This window comes from Giraffa tippelskirchi, chromosome 10, assembly GCF_054371585.1.
Source record: "Giraffa tippelskirchi isolate mGirTip1 chromosome 10, T2T-mGirTip1v1.2.pri, whole genome shotgun sequence".
Lineage (NCBI taxonomy): Eukaryota > Metazoa > Chordata > Mammalia > Artiodactyla > Giraffidae > Giraffa > Giraffa tippelskirchi.
The window spans coordinates 30,325,902-30,344,154 of record NC_137284.1 but is presented as its reverse complement, the minus strand read 5'-3'; the positions used below and the strand labels follow the sequence as shown (position 1 = coordinate 30,344,154).

The window sequence follows — 18,253 nt, the reverse complement described above, 5'->3', positions numbered from 1 at the left end:
TATTTTTTAAAGAATAAAGAAGTAAATTTAAATAGAATGGGGTACAATGGTGTAGAAAGTATCAGTGTAGCACTCTGAAAGGATATGTATTTCATGACACTTCGGCGGGGGTGGGGGTGTGCGTGCTCATACTCTTGAATAAGCTACATTGCTTACTATGGGTTTCTGTTGAACAGAATTTTGAAATGCCTTGTAGACTGAGGAACCAGCATGACTTTCTGTGATAGTCAGGGAATGGAGAGAATTTTAATTTGACTGGAGCATAATTATAGTGATAGTATTTTCCAAATCAAAAGTCAAGAGACATGCTTCAGTGTTTGAAATCAAGAGAGTGTTAAGAAATCTGGGGTGAATGACCTGGTGTGCTAGAGGCCATGGAGGAAAAGGAATAACAGGATTTTGAGGCAAGAGGAGTAGTTTGGTAAGGAACTGAGAAAGATCCGCCCCTCGACAGTTCACAAACCAGACCAGGGCATTTTGCCTCAGTTAAAACTGCTACAAACAGAAGTAAAATAACCTTGATACCACATAAACCTTCAGAATTCCTCTCAGACCCTTTAAAAAGGCACAAAGTTTCCACAAAATTTGGAAGTAAGAGGTTAGAAAAGGAAAACATAATGGAAAGAAGAAAGGAAAGATCATGCATGCAATGTAATTTTCTGTCAGCCCTCTGCAGCTCTAAAGCCATATGCAAGTGTCAGTGACAGAGCCGGTCCAGAAATGCATTTGCAGGCCACTCTTCCCCCTTCCCCCAGGCCTCAGACGTCCCTCAGATAGCCCTCAGAGAGTCTGAGCAGTAGAGATCATCTAATGGAGTTCAAATAAACACCAGCTTCCTGACAGCTGGCCTCTGAGCGAATTTATTATTGAATTATACTCCTGCCTTTTCAGAACAAGCTGAGCTGACAGGCTACCCCATCAGTTTCAAAGGGAGGGGGTGGGGTGATGGGCAGGGAGAAAGACAATGATAAATTGCCCTGATGGCAGATGGAAGAAGGTAAAGATCCTGCTTCCTCCAAAATGTCAGCCATTATATATTATTCATGTTGAGTTTTAAAAAAAAAATCCCTCCCCACATTGAAATGAGTGTTTATGATGATAAAGCAACTAGGTGAATTTAATTCAGGATGCAGGCAGCAACTTCTCACATCATCCTGATAAGCAGCTAACAACTCTTCCTCTGCCACTTGATCATCCCTTTATTGATTCCAAAACCGAATTATGGTCTGTTTGCTTTGTAGCCTGAGTGTTTTCCTAGCTGTCCATCACAGGAAGCATTAGCCGATGATGCTGCACCAAAGTAGGAGCCACACGGGGTTTAGAGGGAGAGGCCATACGTTCAAGTCCTTGGGCAAGTGAGAGCAAGCCACTGTGGGTGACCAAGGCTCAGCGTCCTCATCTGGAATGTGGGGTTACTCATTCTCACCCTGCAGGTTGTGCGGAAGAGTAAATGAGAGAAAATACCCAGAAAGCCCTGTAGCTCGTGCACAGCACACGTTCAGTAAGAGCACCCAATATTTACCAAGGATGTTCTGTGTCAGGCATTGTTTGAAATGCTTAGTGAGGTTCATGAGTGGAAACATCTTTACATCTCCCCTGAAATCATGTGACTTAGGAAATTCATCTTTTCCAGATAGGAAACTGAGGCACAGAGAAGGTGGGTAACCTGGCTCAGGACAGACAGCTTGTAAGTGGCCAAGCCAGCCTTTGAAGCCAAGGCAAGTGGCTCTGGAGCCCACATGCCAGGCCTTTGTTCTCCTCTGCTAGGTCTTGCATATTCCCACCTCTGCATCTTCAGGGGGGAAATGTATACAAGGTGGGGCTGCTGCAACTCTCCAACCCCAGCTGGCCCTTTCTCTCTGCTCCCATGCAGCACAGTCACAGGCTACTGTGCAGCAGCTCACAGTGCTCCTGAGTGTGGCCTCAGAGGCAGGTAGCAGGGCTTGTATTTGAGCCCCACCCCTTGCCAGCTGCGTGACCTCACTTTCCTCATCTGTCACATGAGGACAGTAATTGGTACCTCGTGGGGATGTCTGAGGATTAAAAGAGATATAAAACACTTATGTGTCAGAGCAAGTAAGCATTGGATGAGTGCTCATTGCCATTATCACTTACAGCAAGCATTAGCATAGATACAGCCGATGTGAGCATTGGCAAGGACTTCTGTATTCATATAGGTTTCAGTGTCACTGTGAGAACTGGGAGGGAAATGAAAATCTTAGCCTGAAACACTAATGTGGTTATATAACTGATGCACGAGTCTGAGCGTTGCAGCAGGCGGAGGCGAAGGGACCCTTGAGATCAACAGTCCTCTGTGGTAGAAAAGGAACCTTTGAGGCCAGAGGAAGCTCTTGGCTCACCGAGGTAGTAGCAGAGCCTGAGTCCTGGCGAACCTGGAGTCCTCAGTGAGGCACTCGGGCAGTAACCCCTGTGTCTGTTAAGTCAGGGCATGTGTGTGTGCTAAGTCGCTTGAGTCGTGTCCAACTCTTTCCAATCCCATGGACTGTAGTCCTCCAGGCTCCTCTGTCCATGAGATTCTCCAGGCAAGAATACTGGAGTGGGTTGCCATGTCCTTCTCCAGGGGATCCTCCCAACCCAGGGACTGAACCCACATCTCTTAACGTTTCCTACATTGACAGGCAGGTTCTTTACCAGGGACTGTCTGCATTTCCATCCAGAACTATAAGCTCCAAGCACAGAGAAGTTAAAATATTGGAGGGACATGTATCACATTACTGATATTGTCCTCCCTGGAGAACACAGGGTCAGGACTTAACAGATGTCTCTGCAGTGAATCTGGTCAGCTCTCCAGTGCAGTCCTGGAGGCGTGGAGAGCTGGCTGTTAGTGAGCACCAGCTCATCATGTGGGGCTGCGATGAGGAGATGCTATGGGGTTGGTTCTGTGAGATTCTAGGAAAAGCCTGAATGAACTTTCTGGCTAACCCAACACCTGTGGGCTATGTTCTCTCAGAGGAAGGAGCTCTGCCTGCCCACCTCCCCTGCCTCCTCTCCCTCCTCCTCCCACCCCTTCGGGGTCCTGTGACTCCCCGCTGTGGGTCTACCCTGCAGCATCTAGAACCAACCCCAAGCTGAGGAGACTGACTTGGAGCAACCCTACATGCCCAGCCTCAAGTCCTCCTACTGTTCCTCTGCCTGACCCTTTATGTGCCAGCTCTGCCCAAGGGGTTTCTGTCTTGTCCCGGAATCCCAACCTCGTTTCCTACCCCTAAGTTTCTGACGTAAGCAGCCTGGCAGCCCTGCTCAGCCCCCAACCCTCCCACCCCTGTTGCCTCGAGTCTTGCTTCCCCTGGCCTGGCTCCCACCCCTGACATGTCTGGGTCTGGAGCTGCTCCCTTGCTGTGTCGGAACCTGGGCCTTGTTCCCTGGTGCACGGGGCACTCACATCCAGCTGGCCCTGGGAGCCCCCTCACCACGGCCTGTGCCCTGTTGGTCTTCCGCCCTGCCCCTGGAAGGACTGTTTCCCAGGAATGCCGCCTGCCTGTGGTTCTGCACCTCAGATCCGGCTGAGTTGATTTCTGCAGCCCCTTCCCGTGTCTCTGCCCAGCCCCAGTCCTACCCCAGGAAGTGGGTCTAATGTCCAGTCCGTCGTAGTCTCTCCTTTCAGGCTAAAGTAGCAAAGCCTCCCTTTTGCGGGGGAAGCAAGGCCTGTCCTGGAAGACAGGAAGACAGGACACACAGTCATGAAACGACCTTGTCCACTGAGACTCGAGGCAGAGCTGCCTCGAGTTTTTCTAGCAACACAAGCCATCTCCTGAGGAATCTTCTTAGAGGCAGGCTTCCAGCTGCATGGCCCAGAGAACAGGCTCTCTGGACATGCTCTCACCTTCCCTGACCCCAGGGGCACATGGCCAGTGTCTCTGAGTTGTGTCCCCTTGCCCGACCAACCCTGTCACCCAGCATCAGGAGCCTTGCTCCTCCAAAGTGATCTCCACTGGCTGGTCTCTCTCCATCCTGCCCGTCCTCTGCCACAACCAGGACTCACTGAAAGTACAATGTCACAGACAGTTAAAGGCTCTGTTCTTGTGTGCACCTTTGTGGGCCAGCAGGAACTGTTCCAGAGGATTCCTGTGGAGGGCGACTCAGCCCAAAGTATCAGCTTTCAACAGCCAGGTTGCCCCCGGGCTTGAGTGATCAGATCTGTGTGGGACTGCATGCTCCCTGAGTGTCTGAAGTAGCTCATCAGCCACAGAAAGTTAGGAGATCACAGGATCATGTCTTCTGGGCTGTGCAGGAGGCAGGTCTAAAGGCCCGGAAGACACACATGGTTGCAGGGCCATCTTGTCATTGGATGCCCTCAGGTGGGCTCAGAACATCACAGCAGACCTGTCCATGCCCCAGCCTCAGTGCGTGATGAAGGGGGAGCTTCTCCCATCTCTAGGGATCGTGTCCCTCACCTGTAAATGAGGGGCTTGGACCCATTCACCCAAAGGACTCTTCTCATTCAGTTAAATTCCTACTCATCTGAAGAAGTCTGTGGATTTCTTCTTTCCTCTCCCTAGACGTACTCAAAGTCCAAGAGGAAAAGCTTGTTCTGTCATCAACTGGAGTACTTCCCTATAACATTCAACACACATTCCCAGCAAGTGATATGGGAGCCTCTGGTGGAGTCTGAACTGAGCCCAAGTCCAAATGAAAGAAGAGAGTCAGGGTATTTGGGCAGGGCCTGGCGCTGATGCTAACTGTGGTTTGTTTGTCTGTCATACTAGAATGACCTGGTGGGCAGCTCCTTTTTTTTTTTTTTGCCCCATGCTAGCTTTACTTCTAGATACAAGGATTGTTTATAAAGTCGAATTGTATTCATTCCAGAAGGTGAGTTCCTCATGCATAGGGATTTTGTCTCATTTGTTGTGAGTAACTTCTCTGTTGAGAATACAGTGGGAAGTGAAACAGAAATTACTGGCACTGCTCTCCTGTAGTTTTCATAAGCAAGTAAGGAAATGGATGAGTAAGGATCTTCCCTATCATCCAGGACCGTGTATAGCACAAAGTAGGTGCTCAACTAAATTTCCAGTAACTGAACCCTATTCTCATTTACCTGGCCTTTTGTCTATGTTTCTCTTCCCCTAACCCATACATTGGAGCAGGAAATGGCAGCCTACTCCAGTATTCTTGCCCGGGAAATCCCATGGACAGAGGAGCCTGGAGAGCTGCAGTCCATGGGGTCGCAAAAGAGTCAGACATGACCTGGCAACTAAACAACAACAAAAACAACCCACATATATATTTTTCAATCTGGGCTATGTGAAAGAGCTATATTCATATTTCTGATAGATTCATATTTCTCATACTTTGATATTATTCATATTTCATTTCAGTTTTTTCATTCATTTATGTGATCTCCGTTTATCTTTTTACTTAACATTTAATGAATGCATACTAATAGACCTACTCCTGCACTAAGCATGGAGTTATAGAGATGAAAAGGACATAGATATCCCTCACAAAGAACTCACAATCTAGAGCAGGTGTTTGAACAGATGAATACACTTCAGTGGGATAAGTACATTGTACTTTCTTCACGAAAGGAGGGAGTGGATTCTTTGTCCCGGAAAGTGAAGAAGAGCTTTATTGAGAGTCAGGCCTTAAAGGACAGATTAGCAGGAAAGTGGAGAAGAGTCATTTGAGGCAAAGGAACCAACATAGACAAAGTCACGGAGGCAGGGAAGTGCGTGCCAAGACAAGGGTATGAAAAGTAATTTAACATGGCCGCAGCATCAGATGTGCTAAAGATGGGATTTTATCAAACCAAGTTCTGTTGGCTTGGGCCTACCAAGTTTATTGAAAGACATACATAGTAAACCTGGGAAGAGCATTGAAATAAGTTTTAAAGAATGAAACACAGCTAGAAGTTAGCTGTTTAAAAAAATCTATTTTTAGCTGCACTGGGTCTTCATTGCTGTGCACAGGCTTTCTCTAGTTGCAGCGAGTGGGGGCTACTCTTTGTTGCAGTGTGAGGGCTTCTCATCGCAGTGGCTTCTCATTGAAGAGCACAATATCTAGGCACATGGGCTTCAGTAGTTGTGTTGCATGGGCTTAGTGGCCTGGCAGCAAGTGGGATCTTGCCAGACCAGGGATTGAACCCATGTCCACTGCATTGGCAGGCGGGCTGTTAACCACTGGACCACCAGGAAAGACCCACAGTTATTGCATATAGTAATATACAGTATATTAGAGCTCATTTCATACAAAGAAAGCAAAGACACACACCATTGTAACTAGTGCTGTACAGTAGTCCCAGGGTGGCTACCCAATGTGGTCCATGAAGTACGGAAGAAAATATTAGAACATCTGTCCACATTTACTTATCTTTAAAATATCTTTAAAATAAGAATAAATGTTTCCTTGGATGGAACACTCGGTTTTGCTGAGTTGCTTGGTCCCAGTGTTAGTTGGTTATGCCTGAACCAGCACACAAGGTTTTCTGAGGCAGGTGAGGATCTACTCTTCACAGAGCTTTCCTGGTTTATTCTTATAAATAATAGAGCTTTACCATATGGTCAAAGCTATGGTTATTCCAGTTGTCATGTATGGATGTGAGAGTTGGACCATAAAGAAGGCTGAGCGCCGAAGAATTGATGCTTTTGAACTGTGGTGTTGGAGAAGACTCTTGAGAGTCCCTTGGACTGCAAGGAGATCCAACCAGTCCATCCTTAAGGAAATCAGTCCTGAATATCCATTGGAAGGACTGATGCTGAAGCTCCAATACTTTGGCCACCTGATGAGAAGAGCTGACTCATCAGAAAATTCCCTGATGCTGGGAAAGATTGAGGGCAGGAGGAGAAGGGGACAACAGAGGATGAAATAGTTGCATGGCATCACTGACTCAATGGACGTGAGTTTGAGCAAACTCTGAGAGATGGTGAAGGACAGGGAAGCCTGGCATGCTGCAGTCCATGGGGTCACAAAGATTTGGACACGACTGAGCAACCAAACAAGAACAACAAAATTATACCGTGATTTTGTTGTAATATATGTGTGTGTGTGGGGGGTGTAAAACCAAACTTACATAAAAAATAGGGTCCAGTGACATAAAAGAATTTTGCAAAGTAAGATGCTAAGCGCAAATATTAAGTTGGTGCAGAAGTAATTGCTGGTTTTGCATTGTTGAACTTTGCCATTTGATATTGGAATACATTCTTAAATGTGGTTATGTTATACATCATTTTAATGTATATTTCTTAGCTTTATGTTTTTTGCTAATGAATTATTACTTGCTGTTTATTTTATATGTATTTTAAACTATAGAAATGATGTTAGACAAAAAGCAAATTCAAGCAGTTTTCTTATTTGAGTTCAAAATGGGTCATCAAGCAGCAGAGACAAACCCCAACATCAGCAACACATTTGGCCCAGAAACTGCTAATGAACTTACAGTGCAGTGGTGGTTCAAGAAGTTTTACAAAGGAGACGAGAGCCTTGAAGATGAGGAGCATAGTAGCCGGCCATCGGAAGCTGACCATGACCAACTGAAAGCAATGATCGAGGCCGATCCTCTTACACCTACTTAAGAAGTTGTCCAGGATTTCAACATCAACCATTCTATAGTCATGCAGCATTTGAAGCAAATTGGAAAGGTGAAAAAGCTCAATGAGTGAGTGCCTCATGAGCTGACCACAGATCAAAAAATTGAAATGTCCTCTTATTCTACTCAACAACAGACCATTTCTTGATCAGATTGTGACATGTGATGAAAAGTAGATTTTATATGATAACCAGTGATGATCAGTGGTTCATCATAGTGGTTGGAGCAAGAAGAAGCTCGAAAGCACTTGCCAAAGCCAAAGTTGCACCAGAAAACAGATCACAGTCACTATTTGGTGGTCTGCTGCCAGTCTGATATACTACAGCTTTGTGGACCCTGGTGAAACCATTGCATCCGAGAAGTATGCTCAGCAAATTGATGAGATACACCAAAAACAGCAATTCCTGCAGCCAGCATTGGTCAAAAGAATGGGCCCAGTTCTTCTCCACAACAATGCCCAGTTGCATGTCACACAACCAGTGCTTCAAATGTTGAATGAATTGGGCTACAACATTTTGCCTCATATCCCATATTCAGGTTATCTCTCACCAACTGACTACCACTTATTCAAGCATCTCAACAACTTTTTGCAGGGAAAATGCTTCCACAACCAGCAGGATGGAGAAAATCCTTTCCAAGAGTTCATCAAATCCTGAAGCACAGATTTTTATGCTACAGAAATAAGCAAACTTATTTCTCATTGGCAAAAATGTATTGATTGTAATGGTTCCTATTTTTATTAATAAAGATGTGTTTGAGCCTAGTGCTTCGGCTTCCCAGGTAAAGAGTCTGCCTGCAATGTGGGAAACCCAGATTCAGTCCCTGGGTTGGGAAAATCCCCTAAAGAAGGAAATGGCACCCCACTCCAGTATTCTTACCTGGAGAATCCCCGCGGACAGAGGAGCCTGGTGGCATACAGTTCATGGGGTTACAAAGAGTCAGACACGACTGAGCGACTTCACTTTCACTTTCACTTTTGAACCTAGTTATAATGGTTGAAAATTCACAATCCCAAAACCACTATTACTCTTGCACCAACCTAATACCAGCTGACAGTCAAATGGCAGAGCTGATATTGCCACTCCTGGTACAAAGTCTGCCTCAACTCCACTATGAAGGATCATTAAAAACAGGAATGATCATTCTCATTAGATCTAACAAAAAGGGAAGCAGAAGATTCAAAATTATCAAGACTAGTTGAAATATTCATTTTTGTGCATTAAACCTTGTACCAAGCATATATTATGCTTTCCAGTATTAGCTGATGATGGTAGCACATGTGTACAACTTATTAATAAATACATCCATAGAGCCTGCACAAAATGTTTACAGAAAAGGTGTGTGATCAAAAAGGGCTTTCAGAGCCCTGCTCTGATGAAGTTAACTCTGACTTTTTAGGCAGCTAAAACAAATTGAGATTCTCAGTTATTTAGTTGTGTATCTGTGTCAGATGGTAAGTAGCCTAAGAGGTGAAGTAACTTTCCTGAGTCCTCATGGATAATAAATGAAATATTTTCTTTAATGTACTTTTTATTTTTTTGCTGTACCACATGACATGTGGAATCTTAGTTCCTCAACCAGGGATTGAACCCACACACCCTGCATTGGAAGCACAGAGTCCTAACTACTGGACCACTAGAGAAATTCCATAAATGAAGTCTTGAATTTGAATCCTGGCTCTTCAGCCACTCTTGCAAGAATGGGCAAGTCCATCCCCTGCCTAGGCTTTGTTTCTTCCCTTCTGCAATAAGAAGTGCGAAGGAGATGATCAGGACGGTTTCCTCTCACATGTCATGACTAAGTGGAAGACATTGGGCTAGAAAAGCTGGTTGAAGAAATGGAAGCAGAGCCCCAAGATGGAAAGAGCAGAAGAGAAAACTGCAGAGCAGCCCATGTGGCCAGGCTGCAAAGACATCTTGGAGGCTACCAAGTGGACAGGGTCAGGCTTTGACTGGGAATCCCCTTGATGGAGGTTGTATGACAGACTGTGAGGGGGAATTCTCATTTGGGCTCAAAGAAGGTTCTTATAGGACTTCCCTGGTGGCTCAGACAGTAAAGAATCCACCTCCAATGCAGAAGAGCCAGATTCAATTCTCAGGTTGGGAAGATCTCCTGGAGGGGGGGGCATGGCAACCCAGTCCAGTATTCTTGCCTGGAGAATCCCCACGGACAGAGAGCCTACAGTCCATTGGGTTGCAAAAGAGTCAGACATGACTGAGCAACTAACACACTTTTTTTTTTCAAGGTTCTTACAAGAGGGTGGATGAAGTGTAGTAGGTGCTGGAAAGATCTCCCGTCAGTCAGCATGAGTTAGGAGAAAAGAGTTTAAAGGGTTGGTACAAGTCAAGCATATAAATCTGTTTAAAGTAGGTAATGCAGAGGAGTGATTTGCATAACCAGCAGTGGCAGACAGTAGCAAACGCTTCACAGCAGAGAAAAGGCAAGAGTTGTCTTTGCACCTTGACAGATCCCAAATGATGATTCCACTTTCCTGAACACCACCTTCATTAGCTGTATCCATTTAATAACAGCAACAACAACAACAAAAAATTCAAGATGCAGTTTTTCTTCCTTCGCTTTTCTCTGTCTTCATGTATAATACACATTGAATAAGACTAACTGAATTTCCAGCATTCTTTTTTTTTTTAATTTTGCAAAATTATAAGTGTACAGAAGAGTAGTAGGGCTGCAGGCAGAGGTGGGTGGATCCTCTCAGGGAGGGAACCAAGCCTTGGGATGCAGCTAGCTTGTGACCACTTTGGAAGCCCAGCTTCGGCAGCCTTTTGTGCCCTACCCATATCGCTGTCAAGGTCATGTAGCTCAGAGTTCTCTGGTATCTCCCTCACCTTCAGTTACAGAAACACATCAGTTCTTTATTCATTCAGTAAATAATTTATCAAGAGCTTACTCTGCTCCATGCATTCAAATTCCAGGGCGAACCCCTGTGTTGACTGTGGGCTGTCTTTTGCCCACTGAGAAATGAGCATCACCCACGCTTGATACTGGCAGTCCAACAGTGAGGGGGCTGTGGTCCCTGTCTTCAAGGAGCTCGTGATCTGCTGGGAGATCACAAGGTTGCCCAATAGCCTGACAACACTCAAGAGTCTTTGCAGAGACAGCCCAGGGGTGCGAGTGCTGGGGTACCACTCCAGGTGGGGTCCGAGGATGAGCATGTGGTTTTCAGGTGAACAGAATGGGTAGAAGGTTCCATGTAGGGGGAAAATTTTAGAAATAAGTGTAAGCATTGTATGAGCTCCATTAGGATTCTGAAGCCATGTGGAATAGGGCTGCTTGAGCTGGATTGAGTGGCACCAGATTAAAGCCATCATGCATCCCACTTTACATCCGGCTGGGGAAAACTTCCGCCTGCATTAACAGCTGAGAGAATGGAGGTCTAGAGAGATCAGGTGCACTCCAGGGTTATGCCAGAGTCAGAGCTGAGATCTGACCCCAGAGCTCTTTCACGACACCCCTCCACTTCTCCCTGATGGGCAGCTTGGATGAGTTTTGAATTTGCTTGGTTCTATTTCACAGTGGTGTTTTCTCTCCAACGCTTTCCTCTCATGATCCAAACCTAGCCACTGTCCCTGGGAAGCAGTCAGGCAGATCTTCCCCGCTGCTGGCATCAGCCAGGGCACCTCAATCAGGCCCAGAGTGTATGGTTGGGCTAATGCCAGCGTGTTTGACACCCCCCCCACCCTTGGCCTGGCACGAGCGCTCCTTCCTGGCAGAGTTCACCCAGCCTAATTGCTTGTTTTGTATCCCAGCTGCCTGACATATGCCAAACCCATGTGTTGACTCACTGGTGTCAGACAACTATACTCAGACGTTTCAAATTGGCCTTGGTGAGCTCCAGCCAGCAACTGGGTTCTATAATCCATGTATTTCTATAACCCCAGCACCTAACACAGTGCCTAGCTTTGAGTAGATGCCTCATGTTCTAAATTATGTGAATTTCAGTGAGTGCAGGTGAATAACACAGTAGTAAGAAGGAGGACCTGGATGTATTAGGAGACCTAGCTTTGAGCCCATTGAGTTCTTTGTTGTATGACCTTGAGCAAGTCTGCTCTCGCTGAACTCCAGTTACTTGATCGTTTCTCACCTAATAAGCATTCAGGAAGAATATTGCATGCTTACCCAGCCCTCGGAGATGGAAGCATGTGGGATAGCTGTGCAAATGTGAATAGTATCACTGGATGACAGCCACATCGTGGAGACATACTTGGAAGGTTTAGAGCAGCCTAGCAGAGGGGTGATTAATTGTGCCAGGAAGAGTTGGCAACAGCCTCACTGAAGTGATGACAGCTTAGATGGGACCCCAAGAATGAGCAGAAAATAACCCCATTAGGCCAAGACAGTGACCACAGAAAAGCAAAACACGTCAGTTCTAGGACTGATGGTAAGAGGATCATATGAGCCAGCCGAGAAGCCAAGTTGGTGGCAGTGATTTGCACCCTGCATTAGTGATTTCTCACCAAGGCGATCTTCCATTATGGAATTTCACAGTCAAAGCAGCACCTATTTCTGAGATGCGCTGATCCTTAGTATGAGGGTCAGTCTTCCAGTGGTGAACGAAGCTGGCTCATACCAGTTCACAGGGACTGTTTATTAAGTGTTCAGGAATTCTGCAAGCTATTTCTTAAGCACAATAATTATTAAAAAAAAAAACTATATAACATCGCAATTAAATTATATTAAAAGCAAAGGTAATAATCAAAACTTACCACTTCCTAGTTATTTCACTGTTTTACCATCATCTTTGTTCTAGAGTTTATTTAGGTCTCTTGTGTCTACAATGGAAATACCGCTATCTCATGGTGTCCTGTTGGCCATCTCTTCCCAACTCTGGATGTGGTGACATCTTATTGGTAGTATGGAATCGGCTGTGGTGGAAGTCTTTACACCACAGAAATAGGCAAATGCCGCAAGTTAAAGTCACTGTTCTTTGGAAAGCCAGTTGTTAAACATTCGCCACTGCCCCACTGGTGGTATCCGTTAAATACCTGGATGAAGAAAGAAAGCATTTGGGAGCCCAGCACCCACATCTCTTCAGACCTCCCTAGACAAAAACACATGGCAGGAGACACATTTCCAAGAACCCTCCATGGAGCAGACTCCCCCAACCTCCGTTGTTCCACGGAAGACTTTATGTTGAACTGGGTTTTTCTTGACAACTGAAAGTCATGGTCAAATGGAAGGAGGATGGAAGTGTTTTTCTCCAGGACTCAATTTCTGAGCCAAATGCCTGTTTTGGCAGGAGGCCTCTGTGGCCCACTGGGGTGCAGGGAGTCAACTTAATCTTCACCAGAATCCAAGGCAATCCACAGGAGCCCAGGCTAAAATTACATCTGCTCGGGCTTGCCGAGGTGGAGGTGACGTGACGGCCAAATGGTGCTGATTTAATATTGCCCAATTATCAGGAAATCCCTGAAGGGAGATAAATCAGAAACGGCCGGCCTGCCTGTGGATGAGGGGCAGCAGCCAGGGCAGCCTCCCAAAGGAAACCATCCCCAGAGGGCTGGTTATCGTCCAGACAGACTCAGAAGGCACATATGTCAGGGGGAGGCTGGAGAGGAGCCAGCACCAGGAGATGCGATCTGTTAGTAATTCTCTAGAAGGACAGAGTTCCAGCAAATAAGAAATCCAATTTTCCCCCATTAGAGAAAGCATCTCTCAGTACTGGCTGAATACAATTGATGGAATAAATCTTTCCCATTAGCAGAGAGATAATTTTACCTAAATATATTGGGAGACCTTCAGAACAGGACAGAGAGTCTTTGCCTGAGCCTCACCTGCTTAACTTGCTAGCCATGTAATTGCATTTAGACCAAGGGCCTCAGAAGGAAACCACTGACTGAATTAACATTAACTGGATTGTGTGTGGCTGGGGGGAGGGGAGTGGGCCGGGTGGGGCGGGGCGCTCAGTGCATTGTGGGTAGTCATCCCTTCCTTCAGAAAGGACAAGCTCACACCGGCGAGCCCAGCTGCTTACAAGCCTGGTGTTAATTGCTTTTCTCATCAAACAGAGAAAAGTTTATCACTCTAGGAAGCTAGAGATGTAGGTACCTAATAAAGCAGAGGCAGAGTTTGAGATCTTTTTTTTTTTATGAACGCGCACTGGCCTCATCACTAGCTCTTCCCCACGTCAGGAAAAAAACCTTCCAAACCAAGGTGAATGGAGAAGGTGGTCTGGACAACAGCGCCTGCATCTTTGCCTAAGATTTGTCTTGTCCGCGAGGGCTGTCTCCCCAGCGCCCTGATCCCTTAGGACCTTGACACCAGTGAGCATCTCCACATCCACCCGTTGGCCGTGGTGTACAGACCGGTCTAGAGCTGGACCCAGAGTTGAGGCCTGGACTTCAGGGCTGGCTCTGCCCCTACCTCCCTGTGTGACTTGGAGCAAACACCATGACGTCAGTCTTTGGACCGCGTTTCCTCCTCTTACGCTAACTCGGTGATTTTCAAACTAGACTTCCTCTGGCTTCTCCAAACAGTAAGACTCCACAGAGTTGCCTTCCCAAGGGGAAAAGGTTACCCCACCCCTACTTCATCCGGAGATCTTATTTTTAGTGGTTTTCCACTTGGGGATCCTTATAAAATAGCATCTGCTAAGAAGATAGTTAATGAAATATTTGAAAAACATCATTCTAGATGATCTGGGTTCACTTATTTACTCAGTTCACTGTTTATGTTTGTTTAAACAGTCACCTCCCTGAAGAGGGACATGGCAACCCACTCCAGTGTTCTGGCCTGGAGAATCCCATGGACAGAGGAGCCTGATGGGCTACAGTCCATGGGGTCGCAAAGAGTCAGACATGACTGAAGCAACTTAGCACACACGCAATCACCTGGTACTAGTTAGGCATTTCCAGGTGCTCTAGAGAAAGGACAAAAAAAAAAAGTAGACCTTGACTGTGGCCTTAAAAGAGTTGGTGATCCAGTGGAGAGGAAAAACGTGTACTGTGTGGGAGGGCATCAAGGGGTTTGTGCCAGGTTTCGGAAGAGACTGTGACTAGTTCTCATTAGGGGCATCAAGAAAGGCTTCAGGGAATAGGTGTTGTTTGAAGCTGGGTCTTTAAGGATGAGAATGTGGGGAGAGGGTTGTAGGCTAATGACCTCTGAGGAAGATGGCAGAACATCGCACAGACACAAAGGCTTTAAACATTTGCCTGACAAGTTGGGGGAAAAGCAGATGGCTTGTTGCCTGTAATATAGAAGGAGAGTAGGGAGGTGGTGTTGGGAGAGATGCCAGGTTCCAGAACCCACTCCAAGGGGACCTCAGCTTTTGCCTTTCTTCTGTGCCAGGTGAGAGGAAGTGCCCTCCATCCTGGTCACTTTCTTCAGTGTCTGCTTCCAATGAGACTATTGTGCCAGTAATAACCATTGCCATGTATGGAGTTACCCTGAACATGGATGAAAAACAGAATCAAAGAGCTGTGACCAAGCTGTGACCAAGTCACATGACTCCAAATTCATATGCATAACTATACTGTAGGGCTTCTCTGGCGGCTCAGGTGGTTAAAGAATCTGCCCGCAATGTGGGAGACCCAGGTTCGATCCCTGGGTCGGGAAGATCCCCTGGAGAAGGAAATGGTAACTCACTCCACTATTCTTACCTGGAAAAATCCATGGACAGAGGAGTCTGGCAGGCTACAGTCCATGGGGTCGCAAAGAGCTGAACACGACTGAGTAATAATGCAACACAGACAGCTATACTGTATGGTCCCCTTGGATCAGTTTTATCTCCTTACAGCGTTTTACAGTATCCGTAGAAGATAACCTCTAAGTGAGACATCTGAAAATTTTTCTCAATAATAATTCTTTAGAAGACAGTTTGATGACTTAGTAGGTTAATGCGAAAGTAGTTGTGGTTTTACACTGTTGAACTTTGCCGTTTGATATTGGAATACATTCTGAAATAAATGTGGTTTATGTTATATATCATTTTAATGCATATTCCTCACTTTATGTATTTTGCTAGTGACTTATTAATTGCTGCTTATCTTTACTTATTATAATTATACTGTAGAAATGATGTTAGACAAAAAGCAAATTCAAGCAATTTTTTTTATTCAAGTTCAAAATGGGTCATAAAGCAGCAGAGACAACTCACAATATCAACCATGAATTTGGCCCAGGAACTGCTAACAAATGTATAGGGCAGTGGTGGTTCAAAAAGTTTTGCAAAGGAGACAAGAGCCTTGAAGATGAGCACAGTGGTTGGCCATTAGAAGTTGACAATGACCAGTTGAGGGCATCATCAAAGCTGATCCTCTTACAACTATGCGAGAAGTTGCCAAAGAACTCAACATTGACCATTCTATGGTCATTCAGCATTGGAAGCAAATTGAAAAGGTGAAGAAGCTCCATCAGTGGGTGTCTTATGAGCTGACCACAAATTTTAAAAAAAATTGTTGTTTTGAAATGTCATCTTCTTTTATTCTACACAACAACAGTGAACCATCTCTCGATCAGATTGTGACATGTGATGAAAAGTGGATTTTATATGACAACCAGTGATGACCAGCTCAGTGATTGGACCAAGAAGAAGCTTCAAAGCACTTCTCAAAGCCAAACTTATACCAAAAAAATAAAAGGTCGTGGTCACTGTTTGGTGGTCTGCTGCTGGTCTGTCTGCTTCACTAGAGCTTTCTGAATCCCAACGAAACCATTACATCTGAGAAGTATGCTCTGTGAACCGATGAGATGCACCGAAAACTGCAACACCTGCAGCCAGCACTGATCAACTAAAAGGACCCAATTCTCCATGATAACACCTGACCACACATCGCACAACTGTCATTTCAAAAGTTGAACATATTGGGCTATCAAGTTTTGCATCATCCACCATATTCACCAGATCTGTTGCCAACCAACTATCACTTCTTCAGGCATCTTGACAACTTTTGCAGGAAAAACACTTCCACAATCAGTAGGAGACAGAAAATGCTTTCCAATATTTCATTGAATCCCAAAGCACAGATTTTTACACTACAGGAATAAACAAACTTATTTCTCATTAGCAAAAATGTGTTCGTTGTAATGGTTTCTATTTTGATTAATAAAGATGTATTTGAGCCTAGTTATAATGATTTAAAATTCACAGTCAGAGGCCACATTAACTTTTGTACCAATCTAAAAAGATTGAGGCAGTAAATAAAAAAGTAGTGCTCATCTTGAGTAGATCCCATGAGCCCCTGGGTGCCGAGATATATCTGAGTGACCTGCCTTCTGTCTTCTTACCTGCTAGCCAAGGTTCTAGCATCATAAGTAGGTCATGTTATTCTCTCTCTTCTACCCACAGGCATGCATGTGTCATTCGTGGTCAAGTCATGACATCGGATGGGACCCCACTGGTTGGTGTGAATATCAGTTTTGTCAATAACCCTCTCTTTGGATACACGATCAGCAGGCAGGATGGCAGGTAAGAGGACTTTTGGCAACCAGAGCTAGTAAAGACCCTGTACTCGTGGTCTTGCCAATGTAGCTGCTGCTGGAATGACATTGTGCAGAGAAGATGGGACCTGGAGTCAGAGGACCTGCATGCATGTGCCCAACCCTGCAACTCACTTGCTGTGAGTGAGGTCTTGTAGCTGACTCTGTACTGAGTCACCTTGGCTCTAAATTAAGCAGTTTTTTCTTATTTGGTTCTCAGAGTAAGCACTCGGTACCTTACATATATTTTCCTATTTCATAGCTTATGATATAAAATACTGTCACATGGACCATTTTCTACAGACCAGACAGCTCCTAAAGTCCTAGCATTCCTGCTGCATGGTTTCCATCTGCAACTACATAAGTCTATGGAAGCCACTGATTGATAACTGAACTCTGACCTTCAGATCCTTGTGAGGACCTTTAGTTTACCAGCCTGAATGAAGTGAAGTCTCTCTAACCACTCTAGCTCCCCCATTTGCTGGCCATGTGTTCTTGGACCCATCTCCAAGCCTTTCTTGGCCTCATGTTCTTCATCAGTTAAATAGTCCCTAATATTATCATTCTTACATAGCAGCGGTAAGTAATCAATTCTTTGATAGACAAACGCCATGCACATACTAGGTGTTTAATAAATCTTAGTTCCCTGCCCCATTCTGGTTTACCCTGTATCTTCAGGATCTAACCCATAGTAAGTATACAGTAAATATTAGCTATTTATTAGAATTACAAATTAGGAAGGTGATGATTCCAGTGCAAGCCATAAGACTATTTCAGAGAGAAGGGGAGGGAAAGGGGGAAAGTGGGATATTTAGGCTGTCAGTGGTGACAAGTCCTCCATTTTTAATAAAATCAGGTGGTGGCAGTCCATCTGGCTAAGTGTGGGCCCGTAAGGTTGATTTTCACTCTGTGTTGGAAATTGTGCTCCAGCCTGATTGATTTTAGCGCCTCTTTAATCCAATCTCAGATGTGAACGTGTCCTGGCCGAGGTGATAATGAAGTAGAAGCTCATCTGTTTGCAGACATGTGTGCCGCTTAGATGGGACGGGCATGCTCGGCATGGGGGGCCCACTCCCCCCTCCTCCCCCTCCCTGTGAATGGAAGAGGTTAGCGGCCGGTCGCCAGGGGGCATCTTCCCAGGGCCAGGCCACCGATCCCCAGAAGCACCTCAGTGTAGACTCGCGCTACAGCACAGAAAAGTCTCCTTCCTCCTGGTGTTTTTACCACCTTCCACCTTTGGGCTGCCTGCTTTAGGGAAATGGCAGATGTGAGCAG

The 18,253-nt window shown here is 45.5% G+C and overlaps 1 protein-coding gene across 1 annotated transcript in view; it reads left to right on the top strand.

Moving 5' to 3' along the window:
* Positions 1 to 18,253, top strand: part of TENM4 (teneurin transmembrane protein 4) — an 848,025-nt gene that overhangs the window by 750,186 nt on the left and 79,586 nt on the right. Inside the window, exon 21 of the mRNA XM_081537618.1 lies at positions 16,848 to 16,967. Within this exon, the coding sequence (XP_081393744.1) occupies positions 16,848 to 16,967 (120 nt within the window). The remainder of the gene's footprint in view (positions 1 to 16,847; positions 16,968 to 18,253) is intronic.